Source organism: Rattus norvegicus, chromosome 7, assembly GCF_021556685.1.
Source record: "Rattus norvegicus strain SHRSP/BbbUtx chromosome 7, alternate assembly SHRSP_T2T, whole genome shotgun sequence".
Taxonomy (NCBI): Eukaryota; Metazoa; Chordata; class Mammalia; order Rodentia; family Muridae; genus Rattus; species Rattus norvegicus.
In genome coordinates this window covers 40334696-40358093 of record NC_141540.1, presented here as the reverse complement: position 1 = coordinate 40358093, position 23398 = coordinate 40334696, and the positions used below count along the sequence as shown (strand labels likewise).

The 23398-nt window shown below is 38.1% G+C and overlaps 1 protein-coding gene across 5 annotated transcripts in view; it reads right to left on the bottom strand.

The window, feature by feature from the left end:
- Eea1 (early endosome antigen 1) overlaps positions 1-23398 on the bottom strand; it is a 118660-nt gene that overhangs the window by 59513 nt on the left and 35749 nt on the right. For 3 of the 5 annotated variants that reach the window (XM_087557203.1, XM_087557208.1, NM_001427400.1), the window contains 7 exon segments: positions 11550-11677; positions 10899-10953; positions 10743-10808; positions 8132-8171; positions 7163-7276; positions 6476-6597; positions 5240-5395 (listed from right to left, as the gene is read on the bottom strand). In XM_087557203.1, coding sequence (XP_087413329.1) covers positions 5240-5395; positions 6476-6597; positions 7163-7276; positions 8132-8171; positions 10743-10808; positions 10899-10953; positions 11550-11677 — 681 coding nt within the window. 5 annotated transcript variants of the gene reach the window in all.

Sequence of the window (23398 nt, the reverse complement as noted above, 5' to 3'; positions counted from 1 at the left end):
TTTAGATAGTTTGATTGCTTAAAAATAATAAAAAGGAAAATCAGGTGGGCAAGTATCTTAAAAAGTCAAACCTCTAAGACACAAAAGCTCAAACATTAGAAAGGTACTGCAGATAATATTAACAAATGAATTTGTATTTCTAATATTTCTTGCTGGCTCTACTTTTTACATAAAGTTAGTCACTTCCATTGCATACATTCTTTATGATGAATAAACTTTACAGTATGCATACCCATCCACTGAGAATTCTGCCCTTAGCACCCAGTCCTTTATCCATATGATTACAAAACAGCCCCTGCATCACACAGAGGAGACCTGAAGGACCTGGTTTGTGGGTATATGCTCACACGTTTCCCTGCTCTCAGGAACCCGACTACACAGAACTCAGACTCTCAGGTACTTTCAGAGCTGCTGTGTCTTCATCCATTTAGAAAAAAAAAATAGTTTTGAATTTCAGAAATCAATTAAACACATTAATGACCAAATTGAACTTATTTTATTTAATAACCATAAATTAAGAAAACAAGTTTGGTTTAGATTAATGTGAGCACTTAAAAGTTTAAGTTTGGTCATGATGAGAAGTGATGTGGCAAGAGTGGGCCCCGAAGGAAGACATTAGTTGTAGGGAGACACAGGAAAGAGAGGTTCTATGAGAACTTCCCTTTCCCTGTTGCACACTATCAACCATTTCTAGCTTTTAAAATGATAAAATATTGTTCTGATCTGAGGAAAAATAATGATTAAAGAGAAATTAGGGACATAAAATATATATTCTATTCAGATAGACACTCTAATGTCTCTCTCTTTCTGTGGTGACTTTCCTTGCCACCTGACAGCACAAGGTCATCTATGGCTTGCAGTTCAGCACTTGCTATAATCATTTTCCAGGATTCCTCTTTACAGACTTTATGGTGAGTCCCACTTGTTATACTTTCCTTTCTTATATCTTCCCAGCCAGGCTAGTAAAACTGCCCCACATTACTCCTGGCTCTACCACAACACACGCCCTATGTTTTTTCCTTCTACATAGAACCTATTATCACTTCCCTTCCTACCATGGTATGGTATGATTATAAAAACATCTCAAAAGGCTCATGTGATCCAGTAGATCTAATCATAGAGAGATCATGGACTGGATCATGAGGGCTCTGACCATTAATTAATTCATGATTCGATCCTGTTAGTAGGGGTTGATGAAATGTTCAGAGGTGAGGCACAGTGAGAAGAAGTGGTCATCAGGGACATCTTGACCCAGTTTCCTGCTCTGTGCACTTCCTGGCTACCAGAAGTAGTCAAGTTCTGCCACAGTCCCTGGCAATCATGATATTCTAAAGGAATGGACCCAGCTAAACCTGCACTAAGACCAGAAGCCAAAACAAAATCTTTCACCCTATGAAATTGTTTCTCTCAGGTGACTTTCACAACAATAAAAAGCTGATTAATACAAATTAACACATTTTTCAATTCCCACAAAGGAATATGAATCTTATGAGAGCAGGTGCTGACTTAATGCTGTATTCCTAAAACCTAGAATTGTTTCTCCTGCTTAGTATTTATTCAAAATATACTCCCTAATGAGTGATCATCCCCTCAAAGATTTAAAAGATTTTTATACCCATTAGAACAATATATGAGACCCTAGCAAATTTTACTGTCCTTGTAATACTATGTTATTAAACTGAATTATTAGGTTTTTAGTAGAACTTTAAGTTACAAATAACTAAGAAACAATATTTTGACATTCTGCTAGTGCTACAGAATCATAATTATTGCTTGAATTTCTACTGTTAAGAAATAATCATTTTAAATGGATGAGAACTTGTTTGATTAACAAAACAAAAATGAGAATGTCTATGAAGTTCTAAGATTGCCCTATCACACAAAACTGCACAGGACAACCGAAGGCGGTGGATAAAGACAGTACCAAACTAGCACGTGTCCCAAAGCACATTACCTCAAATTTAAGCATCTCCATTAGAAAGCAGAAAAAAATAATAAAATGGTGGATGAAAGGTGGAAGACAGTACTGACAAGGTGCACATCGAGAACACAATAAAAATGTCCAACCATACTTACAAACATGATCTCTCAAACTGACACATGTAATGCTGAAATAATCTTAAACAGCTATGTCTGATTATAACCATCCGTACTCCATACTTGCATAAACATTCTTGCTCTTAAGATTCAAGTAAGATTATAATTAAGACTCTTTAAAATCATTTCCATTAGAATCATAACATATCTAAACTCATTGCAGCCTTAATATTTACCTTCATGAAGGATTTTCAAAATAATTTTAAATCTTTAAACCTTCAATCTTCAATGTATAAAAACTCCAACTACTTATTAAGCACTTCAAATGCTTTAGAATAAAAATATACTTTTATAAATGCATAGACAAGTATAACGGGCTCACAAGGTATATAAATCTCAAGGAAAATAAACCCAAGGTGTATTTAACAATATGTTCCAAATTACATACCACCAATCCCAACATTTGATAAATTCTTGGATTTCTTGCTTATCTAACGGCTTTTAATGTATTTTGATTCTGATTAAGAAAAAGTAACCACATCTATAATAATTTGAATCTAGAAAAATTTTAAATGATGTAATCACTAATATAATTAGCTGAGAACGAGAAATGAATTTTAATTACACATGCTACTTAATCATAGTAGGTAGAAACAAAAAAAATGAAGTCACAAACAAGTATATGAGATAAAACAATCAATTATACTAATGTTTCTATGGAAACAGTAGTAGATAAAAATATTTTCAGTTATTATGCAATACATAACAACATACAATTTTGGCAAAACCCTGAAGCAGTAATAAACATGAGGACAAGGTTAGTAGTACAAAAAGCTTGGCATGTGGCTCACTCTCCTGATTCCATCCTCGGAGGCCGAGGCACAGAGGCACATATGGGAGACTGAGGCCAGCCAGAGACACATAGAGGCTGCAGGTTCGCCTCTGCCAGACTGAGACACTGTCTCCAAAGAAAGACAACCAGCAAGCAAAGAGGTCAGAGCATGAAGTCACTCCTGAGGCAATTCTGAGACAAATGGAAGCAGGGTGCTAAGGGAGGAATGCTGGACCTGGGAATGTAGGACCTAGGTCTGTATTTTACACATGTGACCTGAAAGCAGGTCACACCTCATTGAGCCTGAGATTCCTAATGTGTGAGAACTTTATAAGATCAAATGAGAAATCTTTACAGCTAACACAGTGTCCAAAATGACCTGGTAGAGTATCAGAAACCTAGTAGTGTCCAAAAAGTCCATGTCTAATGACATTAGTGTGACTCAGACACTACTGCTTTTGGGGGATCAGGAGGCAGAGGGATTTTGTTTTTGTTTTTTGAGACGAGGTTTCTTTGTGTAGCCCTTGCTGTCTTGAAACTTGCTCTGTAGACCAGGGTAGCTTCTCCATTTGCCTCTCCTCTTGAATGCTGAGATTAAAGATGTATACTACCACTGCCTGGCTTTTGCTAATATTTTAAATTAACAAGTATGACTCTTTAATCCTCAACTAAAACAAGTCAGAGGGGATTACACTTTAAAATATATATACTCTAAAACTAGCATTAGTTACTTTCATTAAAATTTAGTCACCATGTTCCTTTACATAGAAATGTCAAATAACATTTGATGGCATTTTTAAGTGAAGAGAGTACTTTTTTTATTTGAGAAGTTATCAGTCAGCAGTCAGATCTAATCAACACAAGTCCTTTACTAAATACAGTAAATGGCTGGGCTTACTCAAGTTAAAAGTCATCTAAAATACATTCTTCCTTATCAGACTTTGACTCAGCATCTTCTCATCTTTTATGTGGTGAATGTGTGCACACCGTGTATGTGCATTGCCCATGGAAGTCAAGAAGACAATGTCAGATCCCCTGGAACAGGAGGGACAGGACGGTACTGGGAAGAGCCGCCAATCTCTTTACTGCTGAGCCATCTCTCCAGCCGCCAATTAGCGTTCCAGTCTAATTAGTAGTTCCTCTCAATATTGAACTGACTTTGGTAAATTTATTAACCCCCTCAAACTATTTGAAAGTTTGTGAAATTATGTGGTTAGGGTTATGAAGTGTCATTTGGGGAAAATCTACATGGTAAGTTAGTGTCAAGCATCATAGAGCCTCATAATCTCATGCATCTTAAAACTATCCACTTCCATAAATTCCCACTGATGAGACACAGAAAAAGGAAAAAACAGGAGGAATCAGACACAGAATATCTGTAATACTTATTTTACTCCATTATTTACAGGCATATTCTGTTTATGAACAGAGTAGTATTTTGATCACCAGCTTAAAACCAAAAACAAAATAAATTGTCACAACAAATGCTTTTCTTTTTCTGTTTTTCTCTGTTTTGGGGTGTGTGTGTGTGTGTGTGTGTGTGTGTGTGTGTGTGTGTGTGCGCCCGTGTGCACGCACGGGTATTGGCATGAGTGTGGGTGTGTGTGTTTTCAAATAGGGTCCCTCACTATGTACCCAACATTGGCCTCAAACTCATAATCCTCCTGTCTCAGTCTCCAAGTGTGTGTGTTACCACATATGGCAAATTAAATCTAAGATTGGTAGTAGGTTGGAACATTTTTAAGAAGATTTATTTACTCTTATTTTTCACATATAAGTGTTTTGCCTCTGTGTACATCTGTGCACCATGTGCATCGGCTCTCCTAGAGGTGACGCTTCAGATGTTGGTGAGTTGTCCTGAGGTTGCTGGGAACCAAATCCTGGTCCTTTGCAAGAGCAGTGAGTGCTTTAACCGCGGAGCCCACCCTCAGCAGGCCCAATGAGAACACTGTAAGGACTATTCTCAGGTGCATCCTTCAATGTCTATCAATTAGAAATATGCCTACTAAAAATACACCTTCTGCCAGGTTCTGTGGTATACTTCTGTCATCTCAGACACTGAGGAGACCAAGGCTGACGTGAGCCTACGAGGGTAAAAAGAGCCTGGTTAACATAGTGAGGCTGTATGTCAAAAAAAGTTTAAAGAACCAGAAAGAAAGAAAGAAAAGAGAGAAAAAATTATTTGTAAGAATTTTCCCAAAACAACATTGTTAAAGTAACTGTAGGAAATTATATCATACTTCGCTTTCTCCTACCAAATTAAGATAAATTCAGTCATCACTTACCAACTAGCCTTAATTATATAAGTATATGCATCATTTATTAGGTGACATAGTAATCTACAGAAGCATTCCACTCTAGTGTCATTACCTCCGAGTTAGCGTGTTCTGACTGTAACTTTTTACATTCATCCTTGAGTTTTTCAGATTCTCTCTCACGCTCCAAAGTCATGTTATCCATTAGAGTTTGAACTTGGACCAGTTCTTTCTTTAGTACAGCGACATCTTCTATACCAGGTCTCTGAAGCTGGGAAACACACATTTTAATTAAACATTACAGTAAAAAAACTAATACATATTTTAGAATAAGTCACTAAAAAGAGATCAAAATGAAATCAATCATTATTACCAAGGTTTAGACTCTAAACCCCAAACACTGATCCCTGCCTCAATAAACCCACGCCCTCTTCCCATTCATTCTATTTAACGGTATCCTCAAGTTACATTGCAGCAAACTCACAACTCTCCTTAGCAGACCCCCGTGTTGCTCTCCTGAACAGACTGCATGGGTCCCACCAACGACCTGACAGACAGTGCCTTCTTCCCTGTGCTGAGGAAGGGCATGACAGTAAGCAGTGCTGAGCTCTGAGCTCCTGCCTAGCATGGAGCCTTACAATGATACGACAACGAGATTTAAATAAGGAAGAAAGGATGTTCGCTTGTTCAGGGTTTACAGCAGGTGCATGTAATCCAGTCATTTATTCATATACTTATTGAGTGCTACATAAATAGGAATGTCAAAGATAGGTCTAAGGCTGTAAAGCCTGAGGAAACCATTGAACCATGGTACCTACTGACGAATACTGCCATCAGAGAAGTGTGGCTGAATTTATGTTTGTAGATCTGAAATGAAATTTCATTGCAGTTGGAGGCAATCTTAAACCAGATGCACTGTAAACTGGAGTGTAGGGAAGGCGGGCGTGTTGGCTTACACGTTTAGCCCAGCACTCAGCAAGGCAAGAGGCTCTCTCTGAGTCAGAGGCCAGTCTTGTCTACAGAGCAAGTTCCACAATGGTCGAGGCTACATAGTGAGATCCTGTCTCAAAAGAGCAAATAAAATGTAAGGAAATGACAGCTTCAGGGATGTGGACATAGGAAATACTTAAAAATCATAGAGTATATCTGAAGGTAGAAGAATATATGGAATTTTTTTTATTGCCTCCAGTTCATTAACCCATTTTTTTACTATTTCTTCAGCTAAATATTCAGCTCAAAACCTCATACTTCCTAGGCAAGTTCTCTACCACTCAGCCATATGCCTGGTATCATATATATTTCATTTTAATTAGGACAGTATAAATTAACACAATGATGATAAATAAATTACCAGCTCAGTTTTCAGGTCTTGAATTACAGTCGTCTGTTTACTTAATTCTTCTGTCAAATGTGTCGCTTTTTGTTCCGCAGCTGCTCGGAGACCCTTTTCTTCATCATATTTTGACTTTATATCTAATTGAAATAGCAATACAAATATTAATTTCATAATACTAATCCTGAAGGCAGGTGTTATAGGTCTGCATGTACTAACCTGCAAGCTTAGACACACTTAAGTCTAATTCACATTCCTTAAGTACCCATAACTATACCCAGAATATTATGATCATGTTACATCCACCCAACAGCAGGCTACTTAGCATTTTAATGTATACACATAAAATATTTCACCAAAAAACATAATTTAAAACAAAACACATTATGAACAATTAATTGATAGCATAACCAAGTATTAAATCTCTAATATATTATATGATCAATTTATTTAAAATGTTACATTTTAATCATTAAGCATATCAGAAAAGAAAACTAACTGAATTTCAAGAAGAAAATACTAAAAAGAAAACACTGAAAGACAAGCAATAACTGACACAGCAATTCATATTATTAAACACCATTAATCACTCCCATAGTCTACGCAAAGGTTTTATTACTCTTAAAATATTAGTTTTCTAGGACATATAATGATGAAAAGATAGTAAGAATTTTTTATTGGCTAAAAAATTTAGATTCACTATACCTGCAATTTCAGTAGCAAGTTGAGCTGCTTTCTGTTCAAACAGATCTTTCATTTGCTTAATATTAAAATTCTCAGTTTGGGCTTCTTCTAATTGTTGCTCTAAAGACTGTAGCTCTAGAAGAGAGCAGAGCAGTGCATTAAATCCAATGTCAGTGACATACACCAAGTTTTTATTATTTGTATAATAACCACGTAAGAGTAAAGACGACTGATGTGAGTCCATTCTCTATAAGGAGAATATATATTGAGTATATTTAAATCCGTTAGGGTAAAAGTCACTATTTATAAACATGATTTATAAATAAAAATAATTAGAATAGCCTCCAAATATCTAAATATTTGTTTAGAAGTTTAGTTTTGCTTTTTACAAATTGAGGTCTTATTTGACAGCTAAGGCTTGATTAGGACTTGTGGTTCTCCTGCCTCCTGTCTGCTAGTGTTACAGACATATACCACCATAACCACTTTAAAATGTATTGTGTTGTTCAGACACAAAGTGAATTTAGAAGTAAATAAGAACAATGGCCTTAAACACATTAATTAAAATATGCAGTCCATGTCTGTTACTACCGCTTCGTTCTGAGAGCTCCATTAAATTCAACCTCTGACCGGAGTCTAATCTGGACTGCTCACTGAGCACCACCCATTTAGCAGCAGCTCCAAGGACGCTAGTCTCATCATTCACTTCAAAAGGCACAGTAGGCCTATCATTCCCTAATATAGACTTGGATTTTCTTTAGGCAATCATGTGGTAACATTCCAGAAGTTTATTCACAACTTCAGAATATAATGAACTAGATAACTGACTAAACTGTGACACAGGTAACTACCTAAACAGAACACACAAACAATACTTTTACCTTTTTACAAACATCATGAATAGACATAAACAAAATTCCTTTATCAGGTATTAAATCTTAAAAAGAATGATTAAAAAAACAGTGAAAACAAAAATCTGTTTTTAATTACCTGCTGATGAATCAGTCACCAATCCATCAGATTTAGCCTCCTTAATTAAAACAGAACATACAAATAAATGTGGTAAAAGGAGAAGGAAACACTATACAATTGCCATGTCTGTCAGGTTAAGTACAGGATTTGGGTAAAGATCAGAATCTGATGGGTCTCCTATTTTAGATCTGAAAGGTGTCAGCTAGCATAATTGCACTGCAGTGTGCCAGCCCAAAACCTTTCCTGTTTCTATAAGCCTCTTCATGTCATGCAACAGATGACATCCACAACTCCATACATCCAGTACTAAAGTAATAATAGCACTTCCCCGTCTCCACAATGCAACATCCGCTCTTACCACACTCTGTGTACAAGCTCCTGACAGTGACTGCTAGGCTGCAGTACACAAGCCTAACGACGGGACAGATTTAGTCCCAGCATGCAGCTCTCAGCTGTCTATTTCTCCAAGAGCAATAGCTCAAGCTGTGTCAGGGTCACACTCCTTTAGCCTCACCTTTCACATCTTGCCCACCACCTACAGTGCACTCTATCAGTAAGTGATCCTTGTTACACAGTTCTCTTTGGAAAGCATCACTCTCAAGAAATCACTTATAAAGGTACACCCTAAATTTTAATGAGATTTTCCTTAGCATGAGAGACTGATTCTACTACAGTTGAGAAATTGCTAATGGACTTAAATTAACTGTGGGATTCACCGAGCTGTTCATGTAACTCATCTATTGAGTGTAATCTCTGTGAAATTTGTTACTGTATTCTTCCTTTAAGCACTGAGAATTTAAAGGAAAATAAGTAGCAATAAATATGTGATCTAAGATATTACATTGATCATGTCTTACTATATGCATAAAATCACCTAAACTATTTGAAAAGTAATAACCTTATACATGCTGCCCACTGTGACAATCAATAAGGGTACTGTGTGAGGGGGAGCAATGGCTAGACACTGCAACGCAGTAGTAGTAAAGCACTTGTCTAGTACATAGTCCCGAGTTCTATCCACAGCACTTCAAACTTTGTAATTAATTAAAGATATTTTTAAATTAACAATCATCAATCATCTCAAAAAGAGAAATAAAGGGCTGACAAGATGGCTCAGTAGATAAATGTACTTGTCACAAGGACCTGAACTCACCTCCCAGGGTCAAGAAATCTACTCATTTACTCTCACAAGTCATTGGATGACCTCTACATGCAAGAAGGTACCATGTATACGCGCGCGCGCACACACACACACACACACAATGTACACATGCACACATGTGTAATAAATAAATGTGAAACACAGACATACTTTAACCCATAAAACACCAGGCATGCCTTTATTCTCATCAGAGGCAGAAGCAGGCAGACCTCTGAAAGTTTGCAGCTAACTTGGTCTATATAGTGAGTTCCAGGGCACTTGGGGCTATGTAGAGAAACCTTATCTCACCACCCCCCCAAAAAAAAGAAGAAGAGGAGGAGGAAGAAGAGGAAGATGGAGGGGGAAGAGGAAACAACCACCACCACATTCTTTATTATTAAAGTCCTACGGGCTTTTAATATTTTAAAGGGTAAAGTCCATGTCAAAGAATAAAGAATTTTCCAATAAACCAGATTTTTTTAAAATTTCACAACAAACTGGATTTAGACATATGACAGCTAAAAATAATATTTAAAATGTACTTGTTTCTAAACGGAAATTTACTGCAAACACAAGTTATAACTTACACTCTAGAGAATTTATTTATGAAATATGACACACTGGCAAATGCCTGTAACCCAGGTCTTGAAGGACATTTTCCGGAAAGCCTTGTTATTACAAGAAATGACAGTTCCACTGTTACTGCCCTTATAGATTTTCCAGTGAGATGAAATGTGGTAGAGGCCTATATTTTGTGTTGAGTCTCAATTTTAAGCCATTTAAGTATACTGTCAGAAAAATAGAATAATTAAGCTTGATGTTGTAAAAACTGGTAACTGATTCTCTTTTAAAGTGAAGTATATAGATGATAGATAGATAGATAGATAGATAGATAGATAGATAGATAGATAGATGATAGATAGACAGATGAATAGATAAATGATAGATGGATAGATAGATAACCTGATTTTTAATTGTGTGTGTGCACGAGCACATTTGTGCAGGAGACCAGAAGAGGGCATTGGATCCCCTGGAACTGGAGTTACAGGCATCCATAAGCTGCCTGATGTGGATACAGTGGACTGACTCTGGGTCCTATGCAATTGCAGCAAACACACTTAATTACTAAGCCATCTCTCCAGCCCCCTCACTCCCCTTTTTGAAACAAGGTCTTGTGATGCAGCCTAGGCTGTCTTTGTACTCATATTCTCTGGCCTCTGCCTTCCAAGTGTTGGAATTACAAACACATACCATCACACCTGACATAATGAATTCTTAATGAAACATGTTTAAGAAGCTTTATCTTTGCTTCCCATATATGCTTCCAAATCCATTAGAATTATACAGACTATTTAATAGGCTGTTACATAAGAAATAAATTAGGAAGGTATTTATATCAAGCCCCTTACAAAAGAGTATAATGCTTAATTTTCAACAATAAAAATAAACAACTAATAAACATGCTTTAAGAGTTCAAAATGCAATTACTTGCTGCTGTAGCCCTTGATATTTTTCTAATTCTTTCTTTAATTCTTCTGAGTACCATTTTTCTTCCTGATAAGAAAAAGTCTAATTAGTACATTTTAACGCAGTTTTTAATGTGAGGCTCTGGAGATAAACAAGCATCAGCATGTCCGCTCTTACCTTAAGTGAGGCCTGCAGGTCTTGGACCTCTTGCCTGAGTAGTGCTATGTCATCTCTAAAGATGCATGAGGAGAGAGGAGACGTCTTTAATTGACAAGCTTAGCAAGTGATAATCAGTAACCAATAATGTTACAGCTCTCTCAATTATTATAAAAACTGAATGTTTTCTGTATAAAAAAGTCTTTAGAAAAATAATTTCAGTCTTAAAAGCACATGGTTTATAAACAAAAACAATTCTCAAGATAATAATCAGATAACTGTCTAGTGCCTACAGCAGAAACAAAGTATTTTCTATTAATTTACCAACAATACTCATGAATGGCTTCCTGATGCAGGTAGCATAAAGTCTAAAGCTGCCAGCGGTACTACCAAGTGTGCATCATCTGCCCTTACTTACTCACTCTTCTTTCACTCACTAGGCTGTTTAATACTGGTTTGTTTCATGGCTTCTTCATGGTACTCTCACCTAAGACTCTAACCGATAAGAAGACAAGCAGACAGGCTAGGAGGAAGACCAGGCTAAATGAGAATAGATTTAAATTAAATAGTATGAAAACATTACAATTTTCAGAAAGTAATTAATGTTCACATAGCAATTATATCACATGGGCATTCCATGACAATATCACATTTCGAACTAGCATATTGTACCGTGTCAAAGCAAGACTGGCCTCTCCACCATGCCCCGAGTCATTACCGGCATCATGAACTGCCTGATAGTGTTTGAAAAGTTCATCAGCTGAGCCAAGAGATTTCATACACTGGGGACATATAAAACCCTATAAAAAGAGGAACAAAAAAGTTTTAAAAATACTTAATTTTGAAGAACAACACTCAGCATTTATTAAATATGGCCAAATTTCATAGTCATACTATAATGCCATTAAATAAACTATAATCTATAATGATAAACCACAATTCTGATATCAAGCAAAGGTATTACACCATCGATTCTGCTTAAAGTATACAAAACATAACGAAAGCACAACTATTTTTTAGGCTGCATCAAATTAATGGTGAAAGAAATGAAGGAGACATTAGTTCATGTGTTTTTTCCTTTGTGAAAAACATAGGTCCCACTATGTAGCCTTGGAGGTCCAAGAACTCACTATGTAAATCAGGATGGTCTTGAACTCACAGAGCTCCACTTGCCTCTGCCTTCTGAGTATTGGGATTAAAGGTGTGTGCCACAACACCTAGCTATTCTAGATTAGTTGAAAATATTTTCCATCACAATTTTTCTCTGTATGTATTCCCATTAAAGTAACATTTGTTCTATTTCATAGAAATACTAAAAAAAAGCAAGAAGATTAAATGATTTTGTCACCAAAGGGAAAAAACAAGACTGCAAGTGTCTCACACAAAGCTCTATTAGTGAAGTGTTGTAATCAGAAACTATCCAGCTGAGTGACAGTGCACACATATAAATTCAGCGACCTGGGAGTTGAGGCAAAGGGATCAGAAGTTTAAAGTCATTCTCAGCTACATACTGAGTTTAAGACCAACACTGAGAACATGAGGCCCTGCTTCAAAATAAACTGACAGACATATAAATAATTGCTAGCCTAAGGCTAACATAATAAAAGCCCTAAGTTAATGAAAAGCCTACTAAAACATAAAGACCTGATGGTCCCAGAACTAATGACATAAGACTATCATTGATGACGCTGTTAAGCATGCTGCTATAATTCCAGGTATCCGTACTTGGGGTTACAATTCAGGACTGAATCATAAAATCACTTACTTGGCTATAAATTTAATATTCCACAGAATATATTAGAGGTTATTTTACTAATAGTAAACAATATTTTATTACATTTTTGATCAATGACAAAAATAATTATTACAGTGTGTTGTCAAAAACATTTCAGAAGCACCCTTATAAATTAACTGTTAGAGGTATCTAGAATAACTAATTTTTTCTACTGGATCCATACTATGCACCAGATATTTGCCCTATACAATCTCATGTAAAGCTTATGCCTATTTATTTAGTGTTCCTAACCATATTTTATAGAACAGGAAACTCAGGAAAGCTAAGAGACTTTCCTGAGGTCACAAATGACTAGGCAAATCCCATGTTTCCAGAGTATTATATTATCTCTCGACTTGCAAACCTAACCCTTAAAAGTGACTTCCTTAAAACAGTTCTTATCTTCTACCTTCCCAGTGATTTTAACAGGTATCTATTGTCATCTGAGAATAATAAATAATAATAATAACAATAATAATAATAACAACAACAACAACTCTGTGAAAGACATAAATTTTAAAATACAGTCCCAGCCCACAAAGACAGAAGACTGATGATGCACACGGAAAAGTATCTTTTGTGGGGTGGATTCAAACTGCATTAAATGGCAGTTAGCGGATGTTGTTCCTATGGGGCTGCAACCCCCTTCAGCTCCTCCAGTCCTTCCCCTGGCTCCTCCATTGCAGTCCCCAGCTCAGTCCGATGGCGGGCTGTAAGTATCTGCATCTGTACTGGTCAGGTACTGGTAGACGCTCTCAGAGAACGGTCATACCAGGCTTCTGTCAGCAAGGGCTTCTTGGCATCAGCAATAGTGTCTGGGTTTGGTGTCTGCAGATGGGATGGATCCCTAGCTGAGGCAGTCTCTGATGGCCTTTCCTTCAGTTTATGTTCCATATTTTTGTCCCTGTCTTTCCTTTGGACAGAAACATTTCTGGGTTTAAAATTTTGAGATGGGTTGGCGGCCCCATTCCCTCAACTAGGAACCATGCCTATCTACTGGAGGTGGCCCCTACAGGTTGTATCTCCCCTTTGTTGGATATTTCAGCTAATGTCATCCCTGTTGGGTCCTGGGAGACTCTCGCTTCCCTGGCACCTGGGACTTTCTAGTGGCCATCCCCAGTTCCCCACCCCCACTGCTGCATATTTCTATTTGATTTCCTGACCCTCTGTACTTCTCCATTCCAATACCTGATCCGGTCCCCCTTTTTCCCTCCCTCTATCCCTCCCAGGACCTTCCTTCCCTTTACCTCTTGTGATTATTTTGTTTCCCATATTATGTAGTATTAAAGCATCCACATTTTGGTGTTCCTTCTTCTTAAGTTCCTTATGGTTTGTGGGTTATATCATGGGTATTCTGAGATTTTGGGGCTACTATCCACTTATCAGTGAGTATTTAACATGTGAGTTCTTTTGTGTCTTGTTTACCTCACTCAGGATGATATTTTCTAGTTCCATCCATTTGCCTATGAATTTCATAAAGTCATTGTTTTTGATAGCTGAGTAGTACTCCATTGTGAAGATGTACTACATGTTCTGTATCCATTCCTCGGTTGAAGGACATCATGTGGGTTCTTTCCAGCTTCTGGACACTATAAATAAGGCTGATACATACATATATATATATATATATATATATATATATGTGTGTGTGTGTGTGTGTGTGTGTGTGTGTGTGTGTGTGTGTGTGTGTGTAGGATGATGCCACAGGTTAGGCAGGTACAGGATAGAAGGAGGCCTGACATTGGAGGAGAAGGAAGGATGGGCGGGAGAGAAGTTTGAAGGAAGAGGAGGAGACTAGGGGAGAGAGGAGGAGACAGGGCAGAGGAGAGGGGCTGAGAAGCGGTGGCAGGACAAGATGACAGGTGATGTTAAGATTCTGTTCTGTGTATTTACAGGTTGTTATTAATGTTCTCAAGGGATGGATAGTACCGGGCATTGTATGTTTAGGTGGGCAATTATATCTTACAAATTGGATCTAAGATTCTTTATTGTGTTGTGTGTTCTTTTTTTTTTTAAAGATTTATTTATTTATTATATATAAATACACTGTAGCTGTCTTCAGATACACCAGAAGAGGGTATCAGATCTCTTTACAGATGGTTGTGAGCCACCATGTGGTTGCTGGGAATTGAACTCATGACCTCTGGAAGAGCAGTCGGGTGCTCTTACCGCTGAGCCATCTCTCCAGCCCATGTTGTGTGTTCTTTTACGTGAGGGTTTGAGTGTAGGAAAGTGTGCGGCTGGGATGTGTTTCCTCCAAGATAATCTAACAGATATCTGGGCACCACGGTACAGAGCCAGCGGGGTAAAAGACACCGTTACTCTTTATTATTTTTATATTTTTACAACAACATATATACACATATACACATATACACATATACACATATACACATATACACATATACACATATACACATATATCTCAAGGAGCATGTGTCCTTGTTATATGTTGGAGCATCTTTTTGGGTGCATAGCTGGGTCTTCATGTAGAACTATTTACAGTCTGAGGAACCTCCAGACTGATTTCCAGAGTTATACCAGCTTGCAATCCCACCAAGAGGAGTGTTTCTCTTTCTCCACATCCCTGCCAGCATCTGTTGTCACCTGAGTTTTTGATTTTAGCCATTCTGACTGGTGTGAGGTGAAATCTCAGGGTCGTTTTGACTTGCATTTCCCTGATGACTAAAGAGGCTGAACATTTTTTTTTTTTGACTTCTACTTTTTTTCCCTTTTTTTTTTTTTTAATTAACTTGAGTATTTCTTATTTACATTTCGAATGTTATTCCCTTTCCCGGTTTCTGGGCCAACATCCCCCTAGCCCCTCCCCCTCCCCTTCTATATGGGTGTTCCCCTCCCCATCCTCCCCCCATTACCGCCCTCCCCCCAACAATCACGTTCACTGGGGGTTCAATCTTAGCAGGACCAAGGGCTTCCCCTTCCACTGGTGCTCTTACTAGGCCATTCATTGCTACCTATGAGGTTGGAGCCCAGGGTCAGTCCATGTATAGTCTTTGGGTAGTGGCTTAGTCCCTGGAAGCTCTGGTTGGTTGGCATTGTTGTTCATATGGGGTCTCGAGCCCCTTCAAGCTCCTTCAGTCCTTTCTCTGATTCCTTCAACGGGGGTCCCGTTTTCAGTTCAGTGGTTTGCTGCTGGCATTCGCCTATGTATTTGCTGTATTCTTGCTGTTGTCTCTCAGGAGAGATCTACATCCGGTTCATTTGGCCTGCACTTCTTTGCTTCATCCATCTTGTCTAATTGGGTGGCTGTATATGTATGGGCCACATGTGGGACAGGTCCTGAATGGGTGTTCCTTCTGCCTCTGTTTTAATCTTTGCCTCCCTATTCCCTGCCAAGGGTATTCTTGTTCCCCTTCTAAAGAAGGAGTGAAGCATTCGCATTTTGATCATCCGTCTTGACTTTCATGTGTTCTGTGCAGCTAGGGCAATTCAAGCATTTAGGCTAATAGCCACTTATCAATGAGTGCATACCATGTGTGTTCTTCTGTGATTGGGTTACCTCACTTAGGATGATATTTTCCAGATCCATCCATTTGCCTATGAATTTCATAAAGTCATTGTTTTTGATAGCTGAGTAATATTCCATTGTGTAGATGTACCACATTTTCTGTATCCATTCCTCTGTTGAAGGGCATCTGGGTTCTTTCCAGCTTCTGGCTATTATAAATAAGGCTGCGATGAACATAGTGGAGCACGTGTCTTTTTTATATGTTGGGGCATCTTTTGGGTATATGCCTAAGAGAGGTATAGCTGGGTCCTCAGGTAGTTCAATGTCCAATTTTCTGAGGAACCTCCAGACTGATTTCCAGAATGGTTGTACCAGTCTGCAATCCCACCAACAATGGAGGAGTGTTCCTCTTTCTCCACATCCTCGCCAGCATTTGCTGTCACCTGAGTTTTTGATCTTAGCCATTCTCACTGGTGTGAGGTGAAATCTCAGGGTTGTTTTGATTTGCATTTCCCTTATGACTAAAGATGTTGAACATTTCTTTAGGTGTTTCTCAGACATTCAACATTCCTCAGCTGTGAATTCTTTGTTTAGCTCTGAACTCCATTTTTTAATAGGGTTATTTGATTCCCTGCGGTCTAACTTCTTGAGTTCTTTGTATATTTTGGATATAAGGCCTCTATCTGTTGTAGGATTGGTAAAGATCTTTTCCCAATCTGTTGGTTGCCGTTTTGTCCTAACCACAGTGTCCTTTGCCTTACAGAAGCTTTGCAGTTTTATGAGATCCCATTTGTCGATTCTTGATCTTAGAGCATAAGCCATTGGTGTTTTGTTCAGGAAATTTTTTCCAGTGCCCATGTGTTCCAGATGCTTCCCTAGTTTTTCTTCTATTAGTTTGAGTGTATCAGGTTTGATGTGGAGGTCCTTGATCCACTTGGACTTAAGCTTTGTACAGGGTGATAAGCATGGATCGATCTGCATTCTTCTACATGTTGACCTCCAGTTGAACCAGCACCATTTGCTGAAAATGCTATCTTTTTTCCATTGAATGGTTTTGGCTCCTTTATCAAAAATCAAGTGACCATAGGTGTGTGGGTTCATTTCTGGGTCTTCAATTCTATTCCATTGGTCTATCTGTCTGTCTCTGTACCAATACCATGCAGTTTTTATCACTATTGCTCTGTAATACTGCTTGAGTTCAGGGATAGTGATTCCCCCTGAAGTCCTTTTATTGTTGAGGATAGTTTTAGCTATCCTGGGTTTTTTGTTATTCCAGATGAATTTGTAAATTGTTCTGTCTAACTCTTTGTAGAATTGGATTGTATTTTGATGGGGATTGCATTGAATCTGTAGATCGCTTTTGGGAAAATGGCCATTTTTACTATATTAATCCTGCCAATCCATGATCATGGGAGATCTTTCCATCTTCTGAGGTCTTCTTCAATTTCTTTCTTCAGAGGCTTGAAGTTCTTATTGTAGAGATCTTTTACTTGCTTGGTTAAAGTCACTCCGAGATACTTTATATTATTTGGGACTATTATGAAGGGTGTCGTTTCCCTAATTTCTTTCTCGGCTTGTTTCTCTTTTGTGTAGAGGAAGGCTACTGATTTCTTTAAGTGCTTCTCAGCCATTCAAGATTCCGCACTTGAAGATTCTTTATCTCTGTACCTCATTTTTTAATAGGGTTATTTGATTCTCTGGAGTATAACTTCTTGAGTTCTTTGTATATTTTTGAGCATTAACCCTCTATCAGATATAGGTTGGTAAAGATCTTTTCCCAGTCTGTGGGTTTCCATTCTGTCCTACTGAATGTGTCCTTTGCCTTACAAAAGCTTTGCAATTTTATGAGATTCCCATCTGTCAATAGTTGACCTAGAGCCTAAACCATTGGTTCAGGAAATTTTCCCCTGTGCCAATATATTTGAGGCTCTTCCCCACTTTGTCTTCTATCAGTTTCAGTGTATCTGGTTTTATGAGGAGATCCTTGATCTACTTGGACTTGAGCTTTGTACAAGAAGATAAGAACAGATCAATTTGCATGCTTCTACATGCTGACCTCCAGTTCAACCAGCACCATTTGTTGAAAATGCTGTTGTTTTTCCACTGGATGGTTTTAGCTTCTTTGTCAACAATCAAGTAACTATAGGTATGACAGTTTATTTCTGGGTCTTCAATTCTATTCCATTGATCTACCTATCTGTCTCTGTACCAATGTCATGCACTTTTTATTACTATTTTCTGTAGGATAGCTTGAGGTCAGGGACGGTGACTCCCCTAGAAGTTCTTTCATTGTTCAAAACAGTAAGAGATCTTCAGACCAATTTCCCTTATGAATATCAATGCAAAAGTAGTCAATAAAATTCTCATAAACCAAATCCAAGAAAACATCAAAATGATCATTCACCATGATCAAATAGGCTTCATCCCAGGGATGCAGGGATGGTTCAATATTTGAAAATCCATCAATATAATGCACTATATAAACAAACTCAAAGGGGGAAAAAATGACATGATTATCTCATTAGATGCTAGAAAGCCTTTGACAAAATACAACACCCCTTCATGTTAAAAGTCTTGGAAAGATCAGGAATCCAAGGCCCATACCTAAACATAGTAAAAGCAATATACAGCAAACCAGTAGCCAACATTAAGCTAAATGGAGAGAAACTTGAAGCAATCCCACTAAAATCAGGGACTAGACAAGGCTTCCCACTCTCTCCCTACTTATTCAATATAGTACTTGAAGTTTTATCCAGAGCAATTAGACAACAAAAGGAGATCATAGGAATACAAATTGGGAAGGAGGCAGTCAAGATATCACTATTTGCAGATGATATGATAGTATACTTAAGTGACCCAAAAATTCCACCAGAGATCTCCTACATCTGACAAACTATTTCAGCAAAGTGGCTGGATATAAAATTAACTCAAATCAGTAGCCTTCCTCTACCAAAGGGTAAATGGGCTGAGAAATAAATTAGGGAAATTACAAGCTTCACAATAGTCTCAAATAATATAAATACCTTGGTGTGACTCTAACCAAGCAAGTGAAAGATCTGTATGACAAGAACGTTAAGTCTCGGGTTGGGGATTTAGCTCAGCGGTAGAGCGCTTGCCTAGAAAGCGCAAGGCCCTGGGTTCGGTCCCCAGCTCAAAAAAAAAAAGAAAGAAAGAAAAAGAAAAAGAAAAAGAAAAAGAAAAAGAAAAAGAAAAAGAAAAAGAAAAAGAAAAAGAAAAAGAAAAAGAAAAAGAACGTTAAGTCTCTGAAGAAATAAATCGAAGATCTCAGAAGTTGGAAAGATCCCCCATGTTCATGGATCACCAGGATTAATATAGTAAAAATGGCCATCCTACCAAAAGCAATCTACAGATTCAATGCAATCCCTATCAAAATACCAACTCATTTCTTCACAGAGATAGAAAGAGCAATTCTCAAATTCATCTGGAATAACAAAAAACCCAGGACTGCAAAATATACTTAATCCATGGTTCACCCTGAGTTAAACACATGAGTTCACTTCCACCATAAAAGTAATGCAGTTTGGACAAGCAATGACTATCTCCTACACTCAGAACCAAACTGGATTCTGCCCAATCCAAGGCTCAGCCATCCCCTTCCAACATGGCACATAGGACCACCATTCTCAACTCCCTGCAGTCCTTAGCAGTGCTTGGGTACATAGGAGACTGAGAACCACAGCATCCATCCCAGAGCTTGCTCTTTCTCCACCAGAAGACACAGGCTGGGACTCCTATTACACAGTGTTCTGGCACCTGAGTAGCTGGCCGGCAGCAGTGCTCTGGCACTGGAGCAGTGAGGCAGACATGCAGCTGTCCCAATAGTCTCTCCTTGACCCTTCTGCCACATTTGTTCCCTAGTATATAATAATGCAAGTGGCTTCAGAAACCACTTACATGCTAATCCAAACATCGAGCCAGTATTATGCTGGGCAGTTCTGGATCTATACATGCAGGAACATATATCCCTACATACATCCCATAGGCATTTCACAAATAGTAATTCCAAGCCTTGACCTGTTTCCCAAACTTCTTTTCATTAACTTTCCCCTTTCAACATGAACTATAAACTTAAGAATTATGAGCGACTCTTCTACCTCATTGGTAAATTAGGACAGGACACCTAAGCATTCGTCCCTCTACGTTTTCCTCCCACCCTCCCTGCAGCGTCTCTTGTTCCATTACTATCTACATCTCTTCTACTATCTACTTATCTCGGTTACTAATCTTTATCATCCACATGACACACAAGTTCTTCACGGCCATTCTGCTAATGACCTATAAAATCTGATAGCCAAACCCCTCTAAATCTACCCCACACACTCAGCAACAGTGGAACACCTATGTCCCTGGGCACACCATGCTCTCTGTGCCTTCACATATACTGCTTCATGCTCTCAGCAACACCATCGACCTGTCAAGTTCTCTGACTCTGACAACATATTAGATCTCTTTACCTCTATGCCCCATATGGGCAATATGGATGAATGGATGGATGGATGGATGTAATACACGGCAAAACTAAAGCTCACTAACAGAAAGACAAACACTGCCAGATAACTCCATAGAGTAGACACAGAGAAAGACCTATGTTAATAGAAGCAGTATATATAAATATCATGTGTGTATCTCATCTCTATCCTACTGAAGCTTCATCTAGTATGTATTAATATAAATATTATATATATATTTATATTACATATTGCATGTATTCATGTAAATATTGTATTGCAGGATGTGTGACCACATTGTAAACCCCAAGACTGTGTTGTTTACTGGGGAAAATAACTGTTTCTAGTTGTGAAGTGGCTCAGCTTTAGTACACACCTTTAATCCAAGAGCTTTCTGCTTGAATACTGCAAACAGGATTAAATAAAGTCAACCATAGGTCAAGAGGCAGAGCAAGCAACCAATTGACAGGAAGTGGACATAGGCTTATTAAGGAAAAGCAGAGCCAGTGAGAGGGAGTCAGGAGCACGGACAGAGAGAGGTACAGGAAGTAGAAGTGGAGATTTTGATTGAAGGAGGGTTTTTGAGCCTGTGTGAGGGAGGGGCATTGCTGCTGGGATGTGGGCTGAGGAGGGAGGACAGCTGGGTGCCTTCTTTGTCTCTCTGAGCTGGCAGGCTTTCACCCCAGCATCTAGCTCCTGAGCCTTCATTAGTAAAATTAACAATTGAGATTTTGTTTTAAAAAAAAAGAAAGAAAACAATAATATTGCTCACATGAGATTTTTGGATCAGGTTCTGAAAAGTGAATGAGTGTCCCCTGAGAGAAATGAAAACCAGGTCCTCTGAGGAAATGCAGAAGCACTAACAAAGATGTAGGAAGGGCTATGAACAGAAGTGCACTTGTCGAGGAAGCAGGGTTTTTAGTGTGCTCTAGAGAAGGGCAGGGGAAGGGGGTTTCAGCAGGTGAATAAAGACCATGATCCCGTGAAACCACGAAATGAACAAAAATTCAAAGTAGTAGTGCGAGTGTACTTTTTCTGGACGCCGAATTAACACTGTCAATAGCCAAACAGCATGGGTGCAAAACACTTGGTTCAATCCCTTGTATCACACAGACACACAGAGAAGAGAAAGACAGAATGAGAAGGAAAATGATGCGATTGGACTCCAAATGCATTATGGTTTTAGTTGTGACTCTAAAAGAACCTTCCATGATAATGTGGCAGGGATTACTCTATCTCCAGCTACCTGTGGTCTACCACCATGTTCCCACTGGCTCTATCTATGCTTAGTTAGCATGCTTATGGCCTGTCGAATGGCTGTTACATGACACTAGCTTACATGCCTGTGGTATAAAATAGCACATGAATAACAATACTATTTAGCCTGTCATTTCTTACTTGTATCATAAGTTCCACTGCTAGCTAGTAAGAAAATTACAGTGTTCCTTGAAAAATTATATCATTCACCCTTTACAACTTGAGGGTTTTGTTGCTTTGCGTTATTGTTGAGGTAAATCCTCACACGGTAGCTCAGGCTGGCATTAAACTCACAGTCGGCATCCTGAACACTAGGATTACATGTATGAACCACAGATGTTTGACTGTTGCCTTTAAGTACGAGTTGGGATGTCAGATACCATGAGTACCAGAAGAGTAACGATGCCCCTGAAGTATGTCATCATGCACCTACAACTTCTACAGCCCAGGTGAGTACCTCAGAAAAAAACTGATTCATTCCTAAGAGAAAACTTAGAATTAGTAGTCCAAATGCACGAATTTTCCCTGTAATTTGATCTTCAATATTTAAATAAAAGTTAAATTTTGGCAAAGCTGCAAGAAAAATAAATCTTCGTAAATATATTTGCCCACTTTCTTAACTCCCATTAAGTCTTTGCATGATGACAACAGTGTAAGCATAAGTCAATTATTATCTTCCTCTCTTAATTCTAGCAAGATTCTTTAATTCTTGTAACCTACTTTTTTACGTTATTTTATATTTCAAAAGTCATTTCTAAAAATTATTAGTATGATAGATTAGATAGAAACAGAGTTATAGAAAGTTTACTAAAACTACATACCCACTTTAAAATATAATTAGCTTCTACTAATCACCCAGGAATGAAGCAAATGAACCTGTTAGCTCATAGAGTTTGATATTAAATCTAAATACAAGAGACTAATTTTTTCTAATCTACACTCAAGGCACCAAGGTTGCTAGAAGATAAAACAGCAGGGAAATATTTACCAGCAAAAATGTGATAAAAATAGACAAGTATATCTTTCTAAATTTGTCAACAAATTTCAAAAACTTGTTTATTTATGGTTGAAAGCAATAAATTCTTTGCTCAAGGGTTATTATCTGCAATCCTTTCTTGGATCCAGTGCAGCTTAGAACTTACCTTGACTTAAGGTAGTCCTGTGGAACCGAGGGTCCTGTTAGTCACAAAGCAAGTGCCTATGACTGTCACTCTCACTTAAATACAATGAAGAAAATCTTACACATCTACTAGACAACCAAAAAGATATTAAGCAGATCTCTAAGACCTTTTTGCCTCCATCTTGGCTAGCCTGCGTCAACTGGCTTAGCCAGTATCATACCACTGCACAGTCTAACTATTGTTAGACTGCCCCACCTGAATCGGCCATTTGTCCTCTACACAGATGACATCTATCTATCACAGAGACTTCTGGTGTGCCTGCTTCATCTTCTCTCTCCTTTACAACTTAAACATCTGTTCTATGTGAAGTACTTCATAAACACATCAAGTGAGTTTGCTGGGCTATTTTCTTATATATGCCTGTGCCAGAA